Source organism: Polyodon spathula, chromosome 6 (assembly GCF_017654505.1).
Source record: "Polyodon spathula isolate WHYD16114869_AA chromosome 6, ASM1765450v1, whole genome shotgun sequence".
NCBI lineage: Eukaryota > Metazoa > Chordata > Actinopteri > Acipenseriformes > Polyodontidae > Polyodon > Polyodon spathula.
In genome coordinates this window covers 33,480,090-33,501,257 of record NC_054539.1, presented here as the reverse complement: position 1 = coordinate 33,501,257, position 21,168 = coordinate 33,480,090, and the positions used below count along the sequence as shown (strand labels likewise).

Genomic DNA, 21,168 nt, shown 5'->3' with positions numbered 1-21,168 from the left:
TAGATTATCATGTATACACGATTGAGAGTCATGAGAATGGATTATGTAGTAATTGTGTTGAACAAGAAACAGTGGAACATATTCAGGATTTGCAATACGTATATTCAACAAAGAAACATATTAAACAGAAAATTAAGGGAAATGGAACTTGAAGTAACAACAGTAAATTATATTTTGAAGGCAGAAGAGAGAGAAAAACAAATGGAGAAAGAGAAGTGTATATTCAAATTTATAAAAAGCCCAGGGAAATGGGAGAAAATATAAGGTAAGAACTACAAGACAGCAGAGGGTAGAGGGCGCGCATTATCTCCATTTAGACGGCATGCGCAAACAAACCCTAAAGAAAGGGAGGCTTAATTCCACATCATGACTTTGTTTGATTAGTTAGGTCTGACTGGCGCGGGGAGGCAGCACGCGGGCCATAGAGACGTACAGTGGCATTCTGTATTTTGTTTTCACATAGTAAAGAAAAAACAAAAGCCGTCTTATTTTCTAAAGTAATGGCGAACTCTCAAGAAGACAAGCTTTACAAATCCGAATATGCAAAAAGTGGACGGGCATCTTGCAAAAAATGCAAAGAGAACATTGCAAAGGAGTCCCTCCGGATGGCAATTATGGTTCAGGTAATGCAAGCAATGTGTATATGCGTGATTTAATCTGTTTAGTCATAGTAACCACCATTAGGATGCATGCAGTCTACTTACGAGAAACCAGTAATCTTGGTTGTTTAATCTAGTACTGTATTTTGTGCATGCATGCAGCACAGTATAGACTTTTCAGTAGTAGGCCGTGTCGGTATTCGTATGTAAACAATGTTTATGGTGAAAGAATAAACACCTCCACTGAAACTGTGGCTGCAGGAGGTTTTTTTTGCGCTTTCAAAATGCCATGCAATTAAAATATTATGCGAGGTATGTTTTTTTTTTTTAACTAATACAAATATTGCATTTAATATATATTTTTTTAAATAATTAAGCAGTAGATTAATACTAGTAGTAAAGTGACCAGATTTGTAAGCCCTTAAACTGGGACAGTATGGAAATATTTTGTTAATAACCAGCTTCTGAGCTACTGGGAAGCTCTAATGTTTTTATTTTCACTTTGGCAACGTTTGATCAAAAATCATGTTGCAAGTAGAAACAGCGACTCAGCGATTTTCAGAATGGAATCTTTTTTTAAAACTTTTTTTAAAACTTTGCGAATAAATTCTTATTGCCTTTAATTTCATTTCTACACAACAGTTAGTTATTACGTTCGACTGTAGCAAGTCAGCAATATCAAATTCCGTGATTCTCAATTCAGAATAAAAAAAAAATATTGTTCATTACTGCTGCAAATCTAGTCCCTTTTCTGCCTAGAAACTGCATATTCTCTCTTCACTTTCCACCTTTTTGTCGTGCTTACCCCATCTGTATCTCAGTGCTATCCTCCAGTGTCCAATCTGCAATCCAGGCCCTTGTGTGAAAACATTATATATCTCAGTATCAGTATTTAGTAAATTGTTACTTAATAGAATCCTTTTTTTTTTTTTTTTTTTTTTTTAAATATTACATTTTTTACCATTAAATATAACATTTTTTTCAGCCACTCTGTATTAAACTTTTACGACTAAAGGTGAGGAAATTCTGTCTTCTGACTGTGCAATAAATGAAGCCCACTTCATCATCCATAAGCCTCTCCACCTTTTCACAGATAATCAGCTTTTCTGAGTTTCGTTTAGAAGCTGCCCAGTTTGCAGAAACAGGAGTTTCCTTCTGAAGTAGTTAAGTGTGGTAAATAGTAATCCAGGTAGGCAAACTCTTTCAATTTCTCTGAATAGTTGTAACATGCTGTAAATTTCCAGCCTGTTCTATTATTTTCAAATCTACGCTTTTCGGTACCAATCAATGGTCATGAGGAAGCATCTCCTGACAATATGAATTAGGATAACTAAGGATTTTATAAAGGCTAATTTCTTTGCTGGTCTTGGCTGGAGTTTATTTCTTTGAGTCAACAGTATAGGCTGAGACATGGATCAAGCTGTAGTAAGATTAAATCGTATTCCTTTTTCTGATCAAATGGGATGCTGTCTCTTCTTTGCTTACAAACGAATACTATGTAATCTTCCTTAATATTATCTTAAGCATTAGCCTATGTAAAATACTCAGAGGTTTTCAGATTGCACTATGTAACACAATTTACACTACAAAAGATTTAGAAGTGAGTAGTTTTTTGAGATTTACAGTTATACTGTAAATTTACAGTATAATCGTAAATCTCGAAAAACTATTCACTTCTAAATCTTTTGTAGTCATTTTTGTATTATTTTAGTATATATACATGTTAATTTGGATTCATATGTTGTTTTTTTCTGACTTTATGTGAACGAAGACACACATTCGCATGTTTTCTCATTGGAAATAGGTAAATTTCAAAATATCACTGTCCTGGTCACAAAAGCAAAGTTTGTGGGGAATAATAGCCATTTTCTATACTTTTGAGGCATAAGCAATTAGGAAATAACACTTACTACCCAGGAACAAAAAAAACAAACAAAAAAATTGTTACACTGTTGTCAGGAGACTTTCTCATTATTGACTGGTACTGAAAAACATATAATTGATTTATTACTGAAGAACTGTGTAGACAAGGCAGGAAATATAATCATACAATTGACACGTTTTTTAAAAGGTTCCTTTCTGTTTTAAGTGAAACTGGTTGGCTTGAAAATATTAAAGGACATTTGGAAATACAAAATACAAAAATTAATGGGATCAGCCATCCATTGGATGGAAAAATATTTTGTCTTGCTTTCACGGGACGCACAGATTAAGATATGCATATTCGTGGTAATCTATTACACTGCAACATAATGACCATATGGGTAATTCACACCAACTGACTGCAAAACCATGTCCGAGGTGTATATCTTTTAAAATTATGACAAAAAACTATGACAAAAGATTATAATCGCTGCAAAAAAAAGCCATTCTTTGATGACAACAAATGATTTTTATTATTTAATCATTTTGTACATTTTAGTTTTTTTTTACTGTTGTTATCTCATTACTGTAATGCGCCCGAATTTTTGTTTTCAGCTATCTTAGGCAATTCTTAATATATGCATTTCACCGATATAAACTATGCCTCTTCAGAATTTCACAATTTATATAAATCTGTGGTTTGTAAAAGTGCACCTTAAAAAACACGTGTCCAAAAAAATTTGTCATTACCATAACAAGTTCATGTTTCCCCTGAGATTCCATGAAGCATGTAAATAAAGATTTATTTACCCACGGTGCGTCAACAGGAAAAGATGTTTCAAGATGGATACAAGTTGAGCATGTGTCCTCTGTCTTTCTTTTAAATTAATAATTTACCTTGCTATCTCGTATGTGTTACAGTTGTTAATCTCATTACAGTAATATGTAAAATATAAAATTAATTAGTTTTAAGAAAAAAATGTTGGGATATAGAGAGACATAAAAGTTCCTAAGGCCTCAAGGCCAAAGTTTCTCAAAATGCCCATGGCTGCTAAATTTAATTTACAGAATTGATATAGGCCTTCTCATTACTGTTACTCAACTTCTCATTACCATGTAATTTAGTAATCTATTACGGTAATGAGGCCCAATTACGGTATGATAACTATAATTTTACATTTTACTTGTATCATCTTATAATATATAATATGATTACAGGACATTACAGCGTGACCCAGTACAGCGCGACCCCACCACCACGTGACCCAGTACAGCACGACCCCACCGCTGCATGACCCAGTACAACACAACCCGATCACAGCGTTAGCCCCGGTAGCACCTTTACAGCGACAGACCACCACCGTGAGCCCCATTACAGTGCATCACCGCCATACTTGCTGCCTGCCCGAGATGCATTCAGGGTCTTAAGTTATTGTGAAGTAGCTGCAAGTTAATGTTATTGTTTATTATTTTTATTTTTTTGTACCTTACCTTAACAAATTGCTCTGTCTTCAGTGAAGATGCATTTTCCATGCAGAGTTTCAAAGGACTGAACTTCATGTTCAAAGGACTTTTTTTTAAATTTTATATATTTAGCATACAGTACCAAAATAAATAGTTAAAACAAAGTGAAACAACATTCTGCTTCCCTCTCTACAAAAATAGTTTGTGTCACATTAATATCTGCTCGGTTGGAAAATAAAACTTAAAAAAAAAAAATCATCAATAATAATAATAATCTTGGCATCTTTTCAAAAAAATTTTTTTGTGCTGCTTTACAATATGCTATTATAGATTAAGATTAGGCATTGAACAAACGAATAACGAAAACAATGTTAAAAAAAAAAAAAAAGGGATTTGGAAAAGCCGGATCGAGAGGGAACGGCCCGAAACAGCACTTTTAATTAATTCAGCTGCATCAAAAAGCAGCGTAGAAAGGTACACACACGTGAGTAGAATATTTTAGCAATCCGAACCGATTAATAACGCTCTGTCATTAACCCGCTCCAGCCCAGAACACTTTTTTTTATCACCAAAAAGCACCTGTAACAGTCGGTTCCAAAGGTGCAAAGACGACGAAAATTATACACATAATACAACTAAGTGAGAACAACAGAACACTGTTGAAAAAAACCCACTGAACCGACCTCTCATTTCCCATTCTGTGCAATAAACAGCTGAGGTGGCTGGGCTTACGCAGCTGGTGAGGTCAGGTCCTGCGACAGCAGGGATGCGGCAAGGCCTAGCCCCGTGGAGGAACTGTGCTGTCCTAAGAAGGAAATAGAAAACCACTCACGAGGGTGACTGTACAAGCAGTCGCTCACATGTTACAGACAGATAAGAAAGAGAGGCCTACCATGCAAGTGCAGAGGCTGCTAAAAGACAGAAAGGCAAAAGGCACTGTCTTTTTAAGAGTGGTTGATTCCGGGAAAGCGACAAGCCAGCTTTCAGCACAAATGCACGGGAAATACGGTTGATTTGACTCAACTCTTTTTCTATCAACACGCTCAGCTCAAAACAGAGGTTCTTACCGTAGCGTCTTGAGAAGGAAAAAGAGAAATGGCTTCGTCAGGATGACGGTTTTAACCCCTGGGTGGGTGGGACCGAGTGAGTCATCCCAGGAAGGGGCCTATTGGCAGCTCTGATTATAGAGAGCTCAATATACCTACCCAATGGGCAGGAATCTCCCTTAGTCATATTGGTGGTCGTCTTCGAATTGAAAGGGAACTATAATTAATTACTAACTAAGTATAACTCTGTCTCCTTTGCACGTTCTGACTTTTGTGTTTTCCTTCATTGTTCTACTGCAAGTAAGAAGTGTATCAAACACTGAATACATATTCAACCAGACGCTGTTACTGTTAATAAAATGCAGCCGCGGTAATCAAAAACCAAGTATGAGTATTGTGATGACTATTTGATTACCAGAGCATTTATACTTCTAAAAAATGAAGAAACACTGTGCTTCACTGATACAAGTTGAAAACAGCAAAGGTCATGAGCAGCACAGAGCGCTATCCATAGGAACAATCGCCAGACACCTGCTTCACCTATATATCGGAGTGGAAATCTACAGGTGGAAAATGTGGATGTGATAGATTTATTTATTTATTTATTTATTTTAAATTAGCGGTTAACTTTGAGCTGCTAAACAAAGACAAAGATTAAATAAGTATACATCATGGTTTAGAGATTTTATATAGTACTGTTAAAAAATAAAAATTCTGGATCATTATTTTCTGTTACTACTTTTGTTTTTAGCACAGGGAAAAGATCTACAGCAGAGCTGAACTTTTAGAGGAATACAGAAGGAAAGAGAGAGGCAGTTTGAGAGGGAGATTTGCATTAAAATGTAAACTTTATTCCTTTAATATGAAGTATATTATGTACAGCTGTCATCAAATGTTTTACATAAACCAGTGCATGGACATTTTCACACATTACGGTATGTAAACTTTTGCTGACAACTGTATACAATAAACAATAAGCCACGCTTTATTTTAACGGGCATGTATTAAGTGTTAACTGTATTAAATAGTAAACACATTAATAAACATCAGTCTATTAACACGTAGTAGACTTGGCAAAGAAAAAATAATGTAATTCATACAATTTTAATTATTTATTTTACTGTTATTAGGTACCAATTGAAAAAACATTTTCAATCCCAGTTTAAAATTTCCTGGAGACAAAATATGGTACTACAGACAGGATAAGGGATATAATTCCAAAATCTTTACCTTCAGCCAGGCATGTCTGTGTTGTACCAGAAATTTGGGTTAAACATACAAAAAAAAGCACCATGATATAGAAGTCAAATTTACAATTAATTAGTTTGGTCCTTGAGAAATTAGTCTCTGATAACTTTAGCAAAGTTGCTATGTTGTACAGGTTATGGTGAAATTAACTACATTTTATGGGTTTATAACATGTTCTCTTTCTATTCTAGTTTTTTTTAACTTGAATGAAGTTTGTGATTATTGAGGTTTACTGAATGAGTCAAGTGTATATTGTAAAACAAGAATTGTGTTCATTTTTATTTTGTGGATGCCCCACTACGGACATATTTAAGACAAGAAATGCTTGCTTTTTTTTTTTTTTTTTTTTGCCAAATCGATTAACAATAAAAATTATGCTTATTTTATGCAATAATACTTTTGCTGACTTCAAACAAAATTGAAAAACATTTTGGCTTACAAAAATTTCTTGTTTTACAGTATTTAACCGATTACCATAATGTACCTTCTCATTCCCCGTCACATAACTAATTACCGTAACTAGACTATTTTTAAAATGGCTGTAATTACTTAAAGAATAATAAACAAATTCTCAGGATAGTCAAATACACATTGATTCTTCTACATAAATGTGTATTAATTATTTTACTTGAACAAGTAAATCAATAAAAAAAAAAAAAAAAAAAAATCTGTAGTTGATGAAATCCTAAAATTGCAGTAAAATTAATATATGTTTTTTATGTAAAAATGAATGTTTTTTGTATTGGTCGGTCACAAAAATTGTAAAAAAAAAATAAATAAAATTAATTTGCACTTTAAAATTTTATACTGAACTTCAGTATCTGTTCAAAGCATTTATTTTATTTAAAATTTTTGCACACAAGAACCACTAAGAACTAAGATTTGGTGAGAATAACACATAAAATACTTGCATGTACTGGAATATAACAGCCTTAAGTTACATGCCAGTACTGTAGGTGGCAGCAGTGAGCCTCATATTTGGCTTATGCAGCAGTATTAAGGATAATTACTTTTAGATATTTATGGCATCAGACCAGTGTCTTTGATAATGTGGCGAAGCAGTTGTCAATCAGAAGCTTTTTTTGCTTAGTCAGTGTCTTCTGACCGTACAAGTACAATAGTCTCTGCGGAGCACCTCCTAAAAGAACCCTAAGGAAATACTTTGGGTGAAACAGATTTTTCCCATTGTAAATGCTCCGACTAAAGAAGCAGGACCTCTTCTTAAAAGAACACTTATAGCGATTCATTCACAACGGAAACAGGACTGTTTTGTAACCTGAAAACTCATTATCATCAAACTGAAATTAAAATGGTTTATTCAGTCTTTTCAGAAGCGACTTGTAATCGTGCGAGTGTCTTGAGGCACACTGATTGGTTTATTAAATCTTTCCAGAACCGCCGTCATATCATTGACTTGTTTTATATTTGGATTTCCACGAGTGCACCTCATCGTTACAAAATGACATGTAAACAAAAACAGCGAAATGCTTCGCTGTTTCTCTTGCTACAAAAGGTGGAAATTTTTTGAGCTCATGAAAAAAAAACCTGAAATCAGACACAAGTCACCGAGCAATTTGATGTTTCCCGTTCTGATGATTTGCTTCACCATTCTTTTAAATAATCTGCATGTTTTGTATATTGCTGCTGCATTTAACATGTGTAGGGGTGGTGTGTCAATTTAGTTTGACAGCTTGTTAGTTGTTACTATATTCTAGTTTATTAATGTACACTTATTCTGTAAATTTCAAATGTTGATGCACGTGCATCATGACAAGTAATACATATTTAATTTATTGATTCATGTTGTGTCTGGTGGTCTTACCCCCTTTTCACAGTGGGAAATAGAGTACGGTACACTTACAAAGTGTGCTCGGCGCTTTTCAGTGGAAACCTCCTTGGATCGTTTCTCTTTCACACTGGATGTGTGCTGAGTAGACTTGGAAATGTTCACTTCCATCTTCAGGTGTACCAAGAACACTTCCCTTTCATTACACATCTGCAATTGTACTGAAAAAACAAAAAAACAGCTAATAGCAATTAAAACTTATTGTGGGATCTGCTGTTTGCACAAAATATCATCTGGAGTTTGTAGTCTCTTAGCTACTGGTACTACTACGAAAACAAATCTCAACTTATTTGTTTACTATATAGGCCCACCTAATATAACATATGACATAGTTAAATATTCTTAAATCTCGATTGTTTTAAATGTGGTGTTGTGTTTTTTTTAAATCTTTAAATCTTTTAAAGTTTACCATCCGATATCGCAGCTAAAGCATAAGTACAATATTTCTACAGCTGCAGAAGAGGCAACGGGATGCTTTTCTTCATCTCCATGAAGTGACATCTTCAATTTCAAGGTGTGCTACAGTGATGGCAATAATACTATTGTATGCAAGATTCTACTGGTTTTAGTTCCAGCTGAGTTACATCAGTTACTGAATTGACACTTTGGTACACTTGACGTTCGCAACTGAACTGAGAACGTTTTTCTTTCCCACTGAAGCAAAAAAGCGAACTGTCCCCAGGACGGATACAACCAGACCACCTCTTTCATGTGGTCTCGGGACGGTTTGTTTTAATCATTCCCGGGAACGTTTGGCGCTTTCACACTTAAGGGCAAACGTTCCAAACTGAAACGAACCGTACCAGGAAACAGAATAGCAGCCAAGTGTGAATGGGGCCTTAGAGAACACTTTGCTTGCTTTCCAAAGGGGGTTCTCTTAGCCTGGAGACTACTGTACTACAGTGACCAAAGCAGTAGTAATGCAAACAAATACAAACGAAAAATAGGTTCTTTTAATTCTGAATGGGAGATGAAGTACCTGCAACCTCAGAATTAATCTTAAATATGAGTACTCCATTATCTCTTTTTTCTTAAACTTTGCACGATATACTACTTCTATAATACATTTAACACATAAAAATAAGGGGTCACCAAATAAAAAAAAAAAAAAAAAAAAAAAAAAGTATTGAGATTTAAAGAAAGGTATAATTAAATGAGGACAGAATGAATTAAATGGGTATTTTTTAAAATTATTTAAAACTATTTGTGCCATATAAGTAGGCCTACTCAACTATCAATGTAGATACCATTTTTAAAGAAATTAAATGGGCACATGGAGACCTGAAACCATTGTATTACATTATTGCTAAAAACATTAAATGTATACTTAAAGAATTTTGAAAATAAGTTCACAAATTATTTTTTATTCACAAACATATGTTTCTTTGAGGGTACATGTGGTGAAAGGAATAGACTTTTCAGTAGAAAATATTTCTGAATACTTGTCACATTTTACAGCCCCTACTGTTGTGATGGGCTATTTTAATGGACAAAATGTGCATACCACGACAAGCTTCAGTGTACTCGTATGTAAATGTGGACCTGTGATGTTACGTGATGCATTGATTTCCGCAATGAATATCATGAATGAAAAGAATAATTCCAACACAGTACAATGGTACCTGTATGTATAAGCTGTTATTGTTAGACTACTGTAGTCAGAGTCGGTGGAAACTTGTCCCAGGTTGACTTTTATTTAGTGTTGGTAATAAAACATGATGTTAATATGAGCATATTGGCTTTATTTTTCTAGATTTTGTTAATGCCATTAATTAGTAAAAACAGAGTTCCAGTTTTATCTGTTTAACCTGTGAAAATGTGGTAGCAGTGCAGTTGGTACCCTTCCCCCGTAAAGAGAGAAGAATGTCTGGAGGCACCGTGGGTGACCCATGTCTGGAGGCCATATCAGAGTAATTTGTTGGATGGGGCAAGAATACCCATAATGCTCCTTTTAAAGAGGGATATTTTTAGTTTGGTAAAGACCTCAGTTTTTCTATGTAAACATTTATTCTGAATACATTAGTTGACTCTTGCCTGATGTGTTCAGAATGAATAAACTTTCCTGAAGAAAAAAAAGTGAACAAAACAGGGTTACCTGATCTGTAATGGCTGAATGTCCTTTCCGATTTGTAAAGGCTGCAGTGAGGATGCATACTTTAATATCAAAACAAAAATCTAGATTGTGTGTTATTCCCAAGACTTGATCAAATTAAGTTGTAGTTGTTTGTGTTGGCTTTTATCAGTTAACAAAGACAGGGCTAACACTATTTGCCTTTAAAAATGAGAGCCAATTTTTTAAAGAACATCCTGAAAATGGTCACCACAGTGACCTATTGGTACAAACCTTTTTCAGACTGAGTGATGTGCTTGATAAGATTAAACTTACTAGCCAATATCAATAAACCAATAGAATATAATGGTTGGTTGTGTGTTTCCCTTGCAGTCTCCTATGTTTGATGGCAAAGTCCCTCACTGGCATCACTTTTCATGCTTCTGGCAAAGAGCCAGAGTTCTGTCCCCTGGGGATATTGATGGGTTTTCTGACTTGAGATGGGAAGATCAGGAGAAGATCAAGAAAGCCATCGAAACAGGAGGGGTGACTGCTGGAGGTAAATAAAATGTTATGATATTTATTTTAAACTTCATATTCAACAACTTTGCCCTGCATTTCTTTTGATAGCATCTTGGTGCTCATGGTTGAGTCTTTGCTTTGAAATTCACTACCCAGCAGAGGGAATCTACAGGAACTGCTCAGTTTATCCTGAAATCATGTGATTCACTACAATTTAACACAGCTGGAGGCCACTTAACTTGGTGTGTGATTTTGAAGGCGATTTGGTTACATGTGAGCTAATTTAGGATTGCAATTACAAGGGGGGTGGACACTTATCCAACCAAGCTATTTCAGGTTTTATTTTTAATTAATTTTCTACAAATTTCTAAAATGTTTTTTCACTTGGAAGTTGTGGGGTAGGATGTGTAGATAAATGAAAAAAAAAAACAACTATTAAAGCATTTTAATTCCAGGCTATAAGGCAACAAAAAGGGTAGATTTTGAAAGGGGGTGTAGACTTTCTATAGGCACGGTATATAGTATTACCAAAGGATCAGATTGGTACTATGTTAAAAAAGGACCCTGTCAAATCCTCTAGATAGGACAAATACATGTCTGTTGCACTTAAAGAATTTACCATGTTTTAAAGTCATGCTGATATACAATAGCCTACATAAACCGTATGATCTCTCTTCCTTACAATAGCTGTCTTGGTTGGTATTGAACTACAGGTATTTACAGTTTAGCAAAGACGTTAACTCTTTTAGTTTTTAACTAATTAATTTATTGTTTCTCCCCAAACTTGTAATTGAAATACTTGCCTGATGATAACCAGTCTCTGGTTTGTTTTCTGTACTAATTTATACAAAGTACTGTATGTAAAAATAAATGAAACAACAAAACACATAATACAAAATAATAAGATACTGTATAAGCAACATTTTTCAAGTATATCAGTTAGTAATTGCAGCATGGAACTCGATTTTTTCCTTGACAAACTCATGCTTTAACTTTTAGAAAATCGCTTGCATACCTGTTCATACAGTAGTGCTTTCCAACACAAGAACACCTTTAGAAATGCAAAATAAAGTTAAGCATGCAACACATTTTGCTAGTTAACGTTTGTTACACAAACAGAAATACACATTAATATCAGACTACTTACACATTTCATTTTAAATGGTGTATTTGTTGCTAATATATATTACAGCGATATTCACATTCCCTTATCTAGTGTCATACTGTTGAAGACATCTGATCTGCTTATTACTATAAATTATACTTACAAAATTAAGTTATTTCGTTTTTGTTGGGCTAATATATCTGATCAACAGCGATATTCACATTATCATCTAGCGTCATACTGTCAGACATCCAGTCTACTTAAAAAATTAATTTTAAATTATTTATTTTTTATTAATATATTAGATCTACTTATTTCCTGAGCTCGATCCACTTATTTCCCATCCTAAGCTCATAGACATTAGAAACAATGGAACCTCCCCTTTTCAATTCTAGAGCTTGATCAATTTATTTCCTGATCAACTTATTTTCTAGGACACCAGCGTAGCCTTTCACACAGCAGTTAAGATGGTTCAGTGCCGTCTCTGAACCACCACGGTTATGAGCCGTTGTAACTCGTTTGTGTGAAAGGGGTATTGTACAGGTTTAAACTTTATGAAGTGATTGTTGTGGAAATGTTCACCAGACTACAGCTTTGCACCACTCTATAAAATGAACACGTTTTGCTTCATAAAATCAGCTGAAACCTGCTCAGGGGTGTGCAGTTTTTGAAAAGGTGCTAGAAAAAAAATCTACTTGCCCCTTCCTGTCGCACAAAACACACACACACACAAAAAGTAGAATATAACTTTGTAGATTTTGGTTTTATTTAACAGTGAGCGCAATCAGTCAATTGGTGATTAACGGGCAGATCTAGCCTCGTAGCTTGACGTGTTCACAGAATTCTTCAAGGTACACAAGGTTCCCTGTGACCCCACTAGGGTTGGAACAGTTCATAATATCAATTAATCATGATCGTTTTTTTGCAGCAGTAATTGTCATGTTGAAATATTATCGATAATTATCGTCCGTGACCCAGTGTAGCATAAGGTGTAAAGCGTCATCTGTGTGAGCACTGTATAAATTGGGGAAATTGGTTTTTAACAATATGCTTTTAACTTTACATCATGGTTTCATTTGAATTATTTCTACACTGGCAAAGCATGATTTGGTATTTCTAACAGAAATACGTTGTTTTGGAAAATTAAAAACGCTTAGCTCGCTGTAAAATGACTGTAGAAAAGTGGAACTTTTGACTCAAACATTCTGACAGGATTTCTTGTTTTTCATGCAGATTGAATCTAATTTCAAAAAGGAAACAAACACAACCATATTGCAAACATGTAATATAGCTTCAACAACTTCTGTTCTTTATTTTAAACTACAGTAAAGCCTTGAGTCCTATACTGCAGTCTATGCACTGCATGAGGAACAATAAGTGGGTGCTCAGAACCCTTGTGTGTGTGCCCAGCCAGGAGCTTCGGAATGGCCTTGAGTGGCTGGGAGGCCAGGACTTAAGAAACAACAGAACAGAAGTAGGTAGATGTGGATCCCAAAACAGTATAGAGAGGGTTTACTGTAAAGTAGTAAGGTTCCTGGAGCGGGACATTCCTTTTAGTGGGACTAGCGCTCGTCATTTTGTGTGGCAAACTTATTTTTAGCTTTTGTTTTTATTTGTTTATTAAATGTGACACTAGGTCTACCATTGCTGATATCCTAGAGTCAACTCTATGTTGAAATTAAATCTGCCTGCCTGAGCGGCGTTTTGCGCTCCCTGGTGTCCAGCCGTCGCTACACTATCGCCGAGGAGAATACATTTTAAAACTTTTTTTACATTCAAACTAGGTAATCGTAGGGTATGTTTCATCAGAGTGAAAGTGTTATTCTCTTAATCTTCAGAGTCTCAGCTGTTTTCAGAAGAATTGTCATGACACTTGTTTAATACGTTTTGGTTTCCTACATGGTTATTGGATAAAGAGAAATATTTTTCTTTTGTGGGCGTTTGTTGCCCTGTTGTTCTCACAGCAGCCTGAGTTGTGAGAGACTCTCGGCGGAGAGTGGAGTCAGAATTCAGTTTATTAAGCGTGCAATGCTATGGAGTAATTTCAAAGTTGTAAATAATGAAGTCAATCTATAGCTTTACAAACCTACTGTCAACCATCTGATTTTTAAGTAGTTTTTTAAAAAATAAATACATTGCTAAACTTTTACTTATAAAATAGTTAAGGTGTTTTTGTAATTGTTACAGTGCCGTGAAAGTTTGTGAACCCCTTAGGATTTTTAGATATTTCACATATTTCAAACCTAAAGTGATGTTAGATCTTAATCAAAGTGCTAATAATAGATAAAGATAACCTGATTAAACAAATTACACAAAAACATGATACTTTTTCAACATTTATTTATCCACAAATAATTCAACATTCAATATCCATGTGTGAAAATGTATGTGAACCTTTAGATTTAGTAACTGGTGGCACCCCCTTGAGCAGCACTGACTTCAACTAAGTGTTTTCTGTAACTGTTGGTCAGTGACATTGGTTTTGAGGAATTTTGACCCATTACTCCTTACAGAACTGCTTCAACTCCGCTTCCTTGCATGGACAGCTCGCTTCAGGTCCTGCCACAACATTTTGATGGGGTTTAGGTCCGGACTTTGACTAGGCCAGTCTAAAACGTGGAATTTCTTCTTCTGCAGCCATTTTTGTGGATCTGCTTGCATGTTTAGGCTCATTGTCTTGCTGCATGACCCACTTTCGGTTCAGCTTGCAGATGGATGGCTTGACATTCTCTTCTAGAATCCTCTGATACAATGCAGAATTCATGGTTATGTCAGTGATGGCAAGCCGTCCAGGTCCTGAGGCAGCAAAGCAGCCCCAAACCGTCACACTGCCACCACCATGCTTGACAGTTGGGATGAGGTTCTTCTGTTCAACTCTGTGTTTGGTTTTTGCCAAACATAACGTTTCTCATTGAGGACAAAAAGTTCTAACCTTGGAACAGGTTCACCCGGCGCAGACTGTTCGACACCGACCGCGCTACAAGTCGGCATCGACCTTGGCGCTGATCGACTCTGCTTTGCCCACTCAGCACCGACAGCGCTTTTTTCTGTGCTGATCCCGGCAACGATTGATTTGGCACCGGGGAATAGCTTCGAGGTAGTCTAAAGCCCGGCACCGACCGCTCTATACGTTGGCATCAACCTTGGCACCGACCACGTGCATCTCGATTCCGACAGTGCTCGCCTTGACACCGATCCCGGCACCGACTGATTCGGCACCGGTGAATAGTTTAAAAAAAAGCAAGCGTTTGCAGGCTGCTTGTTTAGCATAGCTGTTTGGAACAACAACAACTGCAAACATGTCGGTGCAGTCAACTGGATCAGCGGGCTTCTACCATTGTAAGCAGTGCTCAGCCAAGCTGCCCAGGCAGGATGAACACAGATCCTGTGCCAGATGCCTCGGGCCAGAACACACGGCCAAGGCACTGGCAGGTGAGCTGGACTGTTCTCCTCAGTCTTGTTCCCCGTCCCCTCGGCAGAGACCACCTAGCCCAGACGAACTGTCCTTCACGGCATCCGGGTCGAACGTGTCGGACCCAGCCATCTCCGTCGGGCAGGCCACAGTGGGGAGCACCCTACCGCCCTTGCCCCGTGTGTCCCAGAGGGAGGAGTTCCGGGTACAAATGCAGCGCGCCGCTGCAGCCACGGACGTCCCATGGCCGGCGGAACAAGAGGGAAAGGGGAACCGCTTCCTCCAGCAGAGAGGACATCCACAGCACGCCCTCCCCTTATGCCAGGACTTCCTGGATTTGGTGCGCTCCTCCTGGGGCAACCCAGCACCTCCGCCCTAAGCATCCAGAACAGCGGAGTCTCTGCTGCACATCCCAGGAGCTCAAGAAGCGGGCCTAGGCGCATTCCCCACCATCTGGGACACGGTCACGGTGCTGGTACAAGGTTCCACCTTTACCAAAGGGGATGAGGACCCAACATGCCCATCAAAGCCCTGCAGAACAACAGTCGCAATGCTAAAAAAGCATACGTGTCGGCAGCGATGTCTGTGCGAGTAGCAAACGCCATGGCCATACTGGTGCTGTACCAGAGCCAGTTGGTGGAGAGGCTGCAGGACAGAGCCACGGAAGCAGACACGGGAGCTCCAGGCGGTGGCTAAGACGATGACTGACCTAATAGGGGAGTTAGGTCAGGCATTGGGGAGGTCGCTGGCGGCAATGGTGGCCGTGCGCCAACATTTGTGGCTGATGCAAGCTAAGGTCGTTGAGACCGAGAAGGTGACGCTGCTGGATGCCCCCATTACACTGGGGCAGTCTTTCGGGGCGATCATTGATGTGAACCTTGAGAGGTCGCCTCAGTGTTCTCGCACCTCCCATCTTACAGCCAGCACCCAAGGTGGCATGCACAACCTGCTGGGGTAAAAGGGTGTGAACATCGCCCTACACCCCAGAGTAGACAGTCTGGCAGAGGCAGGGCCAGCATTAGGGGACCACCGCAGGCAAGGGGTAACCGGTTCTCCGGTTGGAGACCGAGGCCAGGGCCTAAGGGAGACCGACCCTGACAAGGCTGCACCCAGGACTCTTGGGTGCTATCGACTATGAATCATGGATATGCTCTACAATTCCGCATAGGTCCGCCACCCTTCAAGGGTGTGTTCCTCACGACCATCGAACCAGCAAGGGCGATACTCCTTCAACAGGAGATCGCCAATCTTCAAAGGAAGAACGCTGGCAAGTCAAGCGATGCCCTCAGCGGCTTTTACTCCAGATACTTCCTGGTGCCCAAAAGGGACGGCTGTTTCAGACCAATTATGGACCTCAGGGTCCTCAACTTGTTCCTCAAACAAAGGAAGTTCAACATGTTGACAGTACAGCGTTTTCCTCCAGTCTGTGGTTCGCCTTTTCAAGGCAACGCATGTGAATTTGTGTGCTGCCATTTGGCCTCTCGCTGGCGCCCTGCACATTTTCAAAGTGCATGGATGCAGCACTGGCTCCACTCAGGCTGCAGGGTATTTGGATCCTAAACTATCTGGACAATTGGTTGGTTTGCACGCAGTCAAAAGCATGTGCAGAGGCGCTTACAAAACAGGTTATAGATCATGTGGTGAGGTTGGGGCTCTCAATAAATCAACAGAAGAGCAACTTCATACCATCTCAGTGCACAGTGTTCCTGGGGATCAAACTGAACTCTGTGAGCATGCTTGCCTTACTGTTGGAAGACAGGATTTGGTCGTTTGGAGACCACACTCTCAGTGGTAGCCTACATAAATCACCAAGGTGGCCTGCGCTCACCGGGCCTTCACCACGCAGTGCACAGACTCCTGTCCTGGACGCATAGAAACTTGCGTTCCATCAGGGCAGTTCACCTCCTCGGTGTGGACAACAAGGCAGCAGACCTCCTGTCCAGAGGAGCTCCAGACAGCTCGGGAGTGCAGGCTGGATCCTCAAGTGGCGGAACAGATTTGGGAGAGGTTTCGTACTGCACAAGTCGACCTGTTTGCCACAGCCGAGTCCACTCATTGCCACCTATGGTTCTCCATGGAAAGAGGCAGGGGTCCCCTGGGAGTTTAGATGTGCTAGCTCACCATTGGCCACAGGGGCTCTTGTATGCGTTCCCTCCGCTACCATTGATATCCCTGACACTAGAGAGGATCAGGGTGGAGAGAGCACAGGTTTTGCTAGTTGCACACAGATGGACGAGACGCCCCTGGTTTGCTCTCCTCTCAGACGTTTTGTCGAATCAGCCGTGGCAGCTTCCGCTGCGCAAGGACCTCCTGAGCCAAGCGGAGGGGATATTATGGCACCCGAACCCAGCCCAGCTCCAGCTCTGCGTCTGGCCGTTGAACGGAGCCATCTATTCAGACGAGGTTTGCCAGATACAGTAGTAGAAACACTACAGTCTGCTAGGGCGCCGAGCACTAGAGCCCAGTACTCATACAAATGGAAAGTTTTCCAAGACTGATGCCTTGATTTGAGACGATATTAATCTTCTTACAACATCTGTTTGACTCAGGAAAATCAGTGTCCACTTTGAAGGTATACCTGGCAGCAATATCAGTGTGCCCTGACAAAATTGACTCTGTGCCCCCCTGGGGCACATTTCCTGGCAGTTCAGTTTCTTAAAGGGGCTTGGAGGCTTCGTCCTCCCATGAAAAGTATGGTCCCCAAGTGGGATCTAGAACTGGTACTGCGGGCCCTTATGGGTCCTCCATTTGAGCCCATGGTGTTGGCTTAACTGCGCCCTGTTTCATTAAAAGTGGCATTTTTAATAGCCATTACATCTGCCAGACGATTAAGTGAGCTTAATGCGCTGTCCATTGACGCATAGCTTTCACTGGAAGTAAATCGCGGATAACATTAAAAACAAATCCATCCTTTTTGCCAAAGGTGGTATCCTCATTCCATATTAACCAGTCGGTGTTTTTGGAAACTTTAAGACCTCCCTCGCACGAGTCAGAGGAGGACCGTAGACAACACACACTATGCCCAGTTCAGGCTGTGCGCTGTTATTTGGATAGGACGGCATCCTGGAGATAGTCCAACCAGCTGTTTCTCTGCTACGGGTCTCGCTCTAGAGGTCAAGCCCTAACGAAGCAATGTCTAGCGCACTGGGTTACAGATGCAATATGCTTGGCGTATGAACATACGGGCTCCCTGTTACAGGGGGACATTACGGCCCATTCTGCTAGGGGCCAGGCAACTTCGTGGGCTTTCCTTCATGGCACCTCCTTAGATGAGTTATGCAATGCTGCTACATGGACAGGTTTTCAGACATTTGTGCATTTTTACCACCTTGATGTAATGAATCGAACGAGACCCTCTTTGGGCTCTAGGGCGTTGCAGGTGGCATGCCCTTAGGCGTCATGTGGGCTCTGCTGCTATCGCCTTGGGGCTGTACTGTCAGTAATCTGGAGCCAAGACAGCTTTGGTACAGCTTTCCCATTCGGTAATGGTTGTCATTCAAATTGAAAGGGAACATTAGGTTATTACCATAACCCTGGTTCCTTGAAAGAGAGACAACCATTACCCATCGAGGTCGTGTCCCCAGCTGACCTCTGATTTCGAAAGAAAATGGCGATGGGCCACTGTGAGGACATCCCTCTTCAGCAAGAGGTGGGCGGGACTTTCCCCTCACAGCACGGCCCTGATAGGGCAGCTTTTGTATAATTGCTCAGAGATTGACAGTCAGGGCTCTTTCCCATTCGGTAATGGTTGTCATTCGAATTGTGTGGTCCATTTTAACTGTATGGTCCTTGCTTGTAACTTACAGTACTGAGGGAAGCAACAGTCAGGGTCCAAACCGTCAGCCCAACATAGATATATTATTTACATCCTTGCTATATGTCCTTCATTGTAAGATTTAAATAAATAAATAAACTGCTGCTGATGTTGGCTTGTCAGCTGTATGCAACCGGCATTGCAAAACAATGTCGTCGTTGTTGTTATTATTATTGGTGTTAGTAGTGACAAATACTGTAAAAATAAAGAAAATCAAAAAATAACGGTACTAATTAATTTAGCTAACGCCTTTGTCTAAGGTCATTTCCTTAACCTACTCCAGCAGTTTGTTTGTTTGTTAATTTGGATTGTCCTTTAACTATAGCGAAAAAAGGTCTTTGAACCCTTTGTTATAGCAAAGGTGTACTGTCTTTAGTATATGACTTGTATGCTTAATACACGACACTTGCACATTTTAATATATACTGCCTGCACATTTGTTTCATTTTTGGTATTTTTTACCTCCCTTAGTGTTCAACATTTAACAGAATGGTATAAAGACGTTTGGATCATCCCTTACAAAAAAAGTAACACACTGCATATTGTAATGTAGATTGTATCTTGTTTCTCTTTTGCATACCTGCATTGTCTCTTGCTAGATGTGCACCTCCAGATTTTGACAAATACTTTTAGAAAACCAGGAGCAACTTCTGCTCTGGATCAAAAAGCTGTAATGCTCTGCGGCTGCCCGCCTATGTGGATAACTATCAAAAAACTAGTAGAAACTAACTAAAAGATAGCTGCTTCTGCATCCAGTGCTCAAAGAGTATCACGGATATTTGCAGAGCTTTTTGAGATGTTATAGTAATAAAATGACTTGGATCGCATTATTGAGGAGTTTGGTGATAAAACAAGTGATTGGGAGAGGATTTATCAGTATGCACGTCTATAAAGAGGTATGTGAAAAATAAAGCGTACAAGGGGTGGGGCTTGGCTGGAGATGCAGGACTGTCCCTTTGCGATTCAGTACAATTTAAACCTGCTTTAATTGGGGGGGGGATATTTAAAACGGTGCTTGTGAAAATAAACATGGGGCATTTTACAAAAGTTGTGGAACAACTAGATAAATCTGCTCCAAGATATTCTGTGAGATTGTGTGTGTGTGTGTGTGTGTATATATATATAGATATAGATATAGATAGACACACACACACACACACACACACACACAGTACTGTGCAAAAGTTTTAGGCAGGTGTGAAAAAATGCTGTAAAGTAAGAATGCTTTCAAAAATAGACATGTTAATAGATTATATTTATCAATTAACTAAATGCAAAGTGAGTGTCAAATCCATATTTGGTGTGACCACCCCCTTTGCCTTCAAAACAGCATCAGTTCTTCTAGGTACACTTGGACAAAGTCAGGGATTTTGTAGGCATATAGTCAGGTGTATGATTAAACAATTATACCAGACAGGTGCTAATGATCATCAATTTAATACTTAGGTTGAAACGCAATCATTAACTGAAACAGAAACAGCTGTGTAGGAGGAATAAAACTGGGTGAGGAATAGCCAAACTCAGCTAACAAGGTGAGGTTGCTGAAGACAGTTTACTGTCAAAAGTCATACACCATGGCAAGTCTGAGCACAGCAACAAGACATAAGGTAGTTATACTGCATCAGCAAGGTCTCTCCCAGGCAGAAATTTCAAGGCAGACAGGGGTTTCCAGATATGCTGTCCAAGCTGTTTTGAAGAAGCACAAAGAAACAGGCAACGTTGAGGACCGTAGACGCAGTGGTCTGCCAAGGAAACTTGCTGCAGCAGATGAAAGACACATCCTGCTTATTTCCCTTCACAAGCGGAAGATGTCCTGCAATGCCACCAGCTCAGAATTGGCAGAAAACAGTGGCACCCTGGTACACCCATCTACTGTCCGGAGAAGTCTGGTCAGAAGTGGCCTTCATGGAAGACTTGCGGCCAAAAAGCCATACCTCAGACGTGGGAAAAAAGGCCAAGCGGCTCAACTGTGCACAAACACAGGAACGGGTGCAGAAAAATGGCAGCAGGTGCTCTGGACTGATGAGTCAAAATTTGAAATATTTGGCTGTAGCAGAAGGCAGTTTGTTCGCTGGAGAGCAGTACAAAAATGAGTGTCTGCAGGCAACAGTGAAGCATGGTGGAGGTTCCTTGCAAGTTTGGGGCTGCATTTATGCATTTGGTCAGAATTAATGGTCTCCTCAGTGCTGAGAAGTACAG

The 21,168-nt window shown here is 39.4% G+C and overlaps 1 protein-coding gene across 2 annotated transcripts in view; it reads left to right on the top strand.

Moving 5' to 3' along the window:
- Positions 1-369: 369 nt before the first annotated feature.
- parp1 (poly (ADP-ribose) polymerase 1) overlaps positions 370-21,168 on the top strand; it is a 78,038-nt gene continuing 57,239 nt past the window's right edge. Inside the window, exons 1-2 of one of the 2 annotated variants that reach the window (XM_041252766.1) lie at positions 370-623; positions 10,510-10,675. In XM_041252766.1, coding sequence (XP_041108700.1) covers positions 501-623; positions 10,510-10,675 — 289 coding nt within the window. In that variant the 5' untranslated portion in view covers positions 370-500. The remainder of the gene's footprint in view (positions 624-10,509; positions 10,676-21,168) is intronic. The other variant, XM_041252765.1, reaches the window with a different exon arrangement.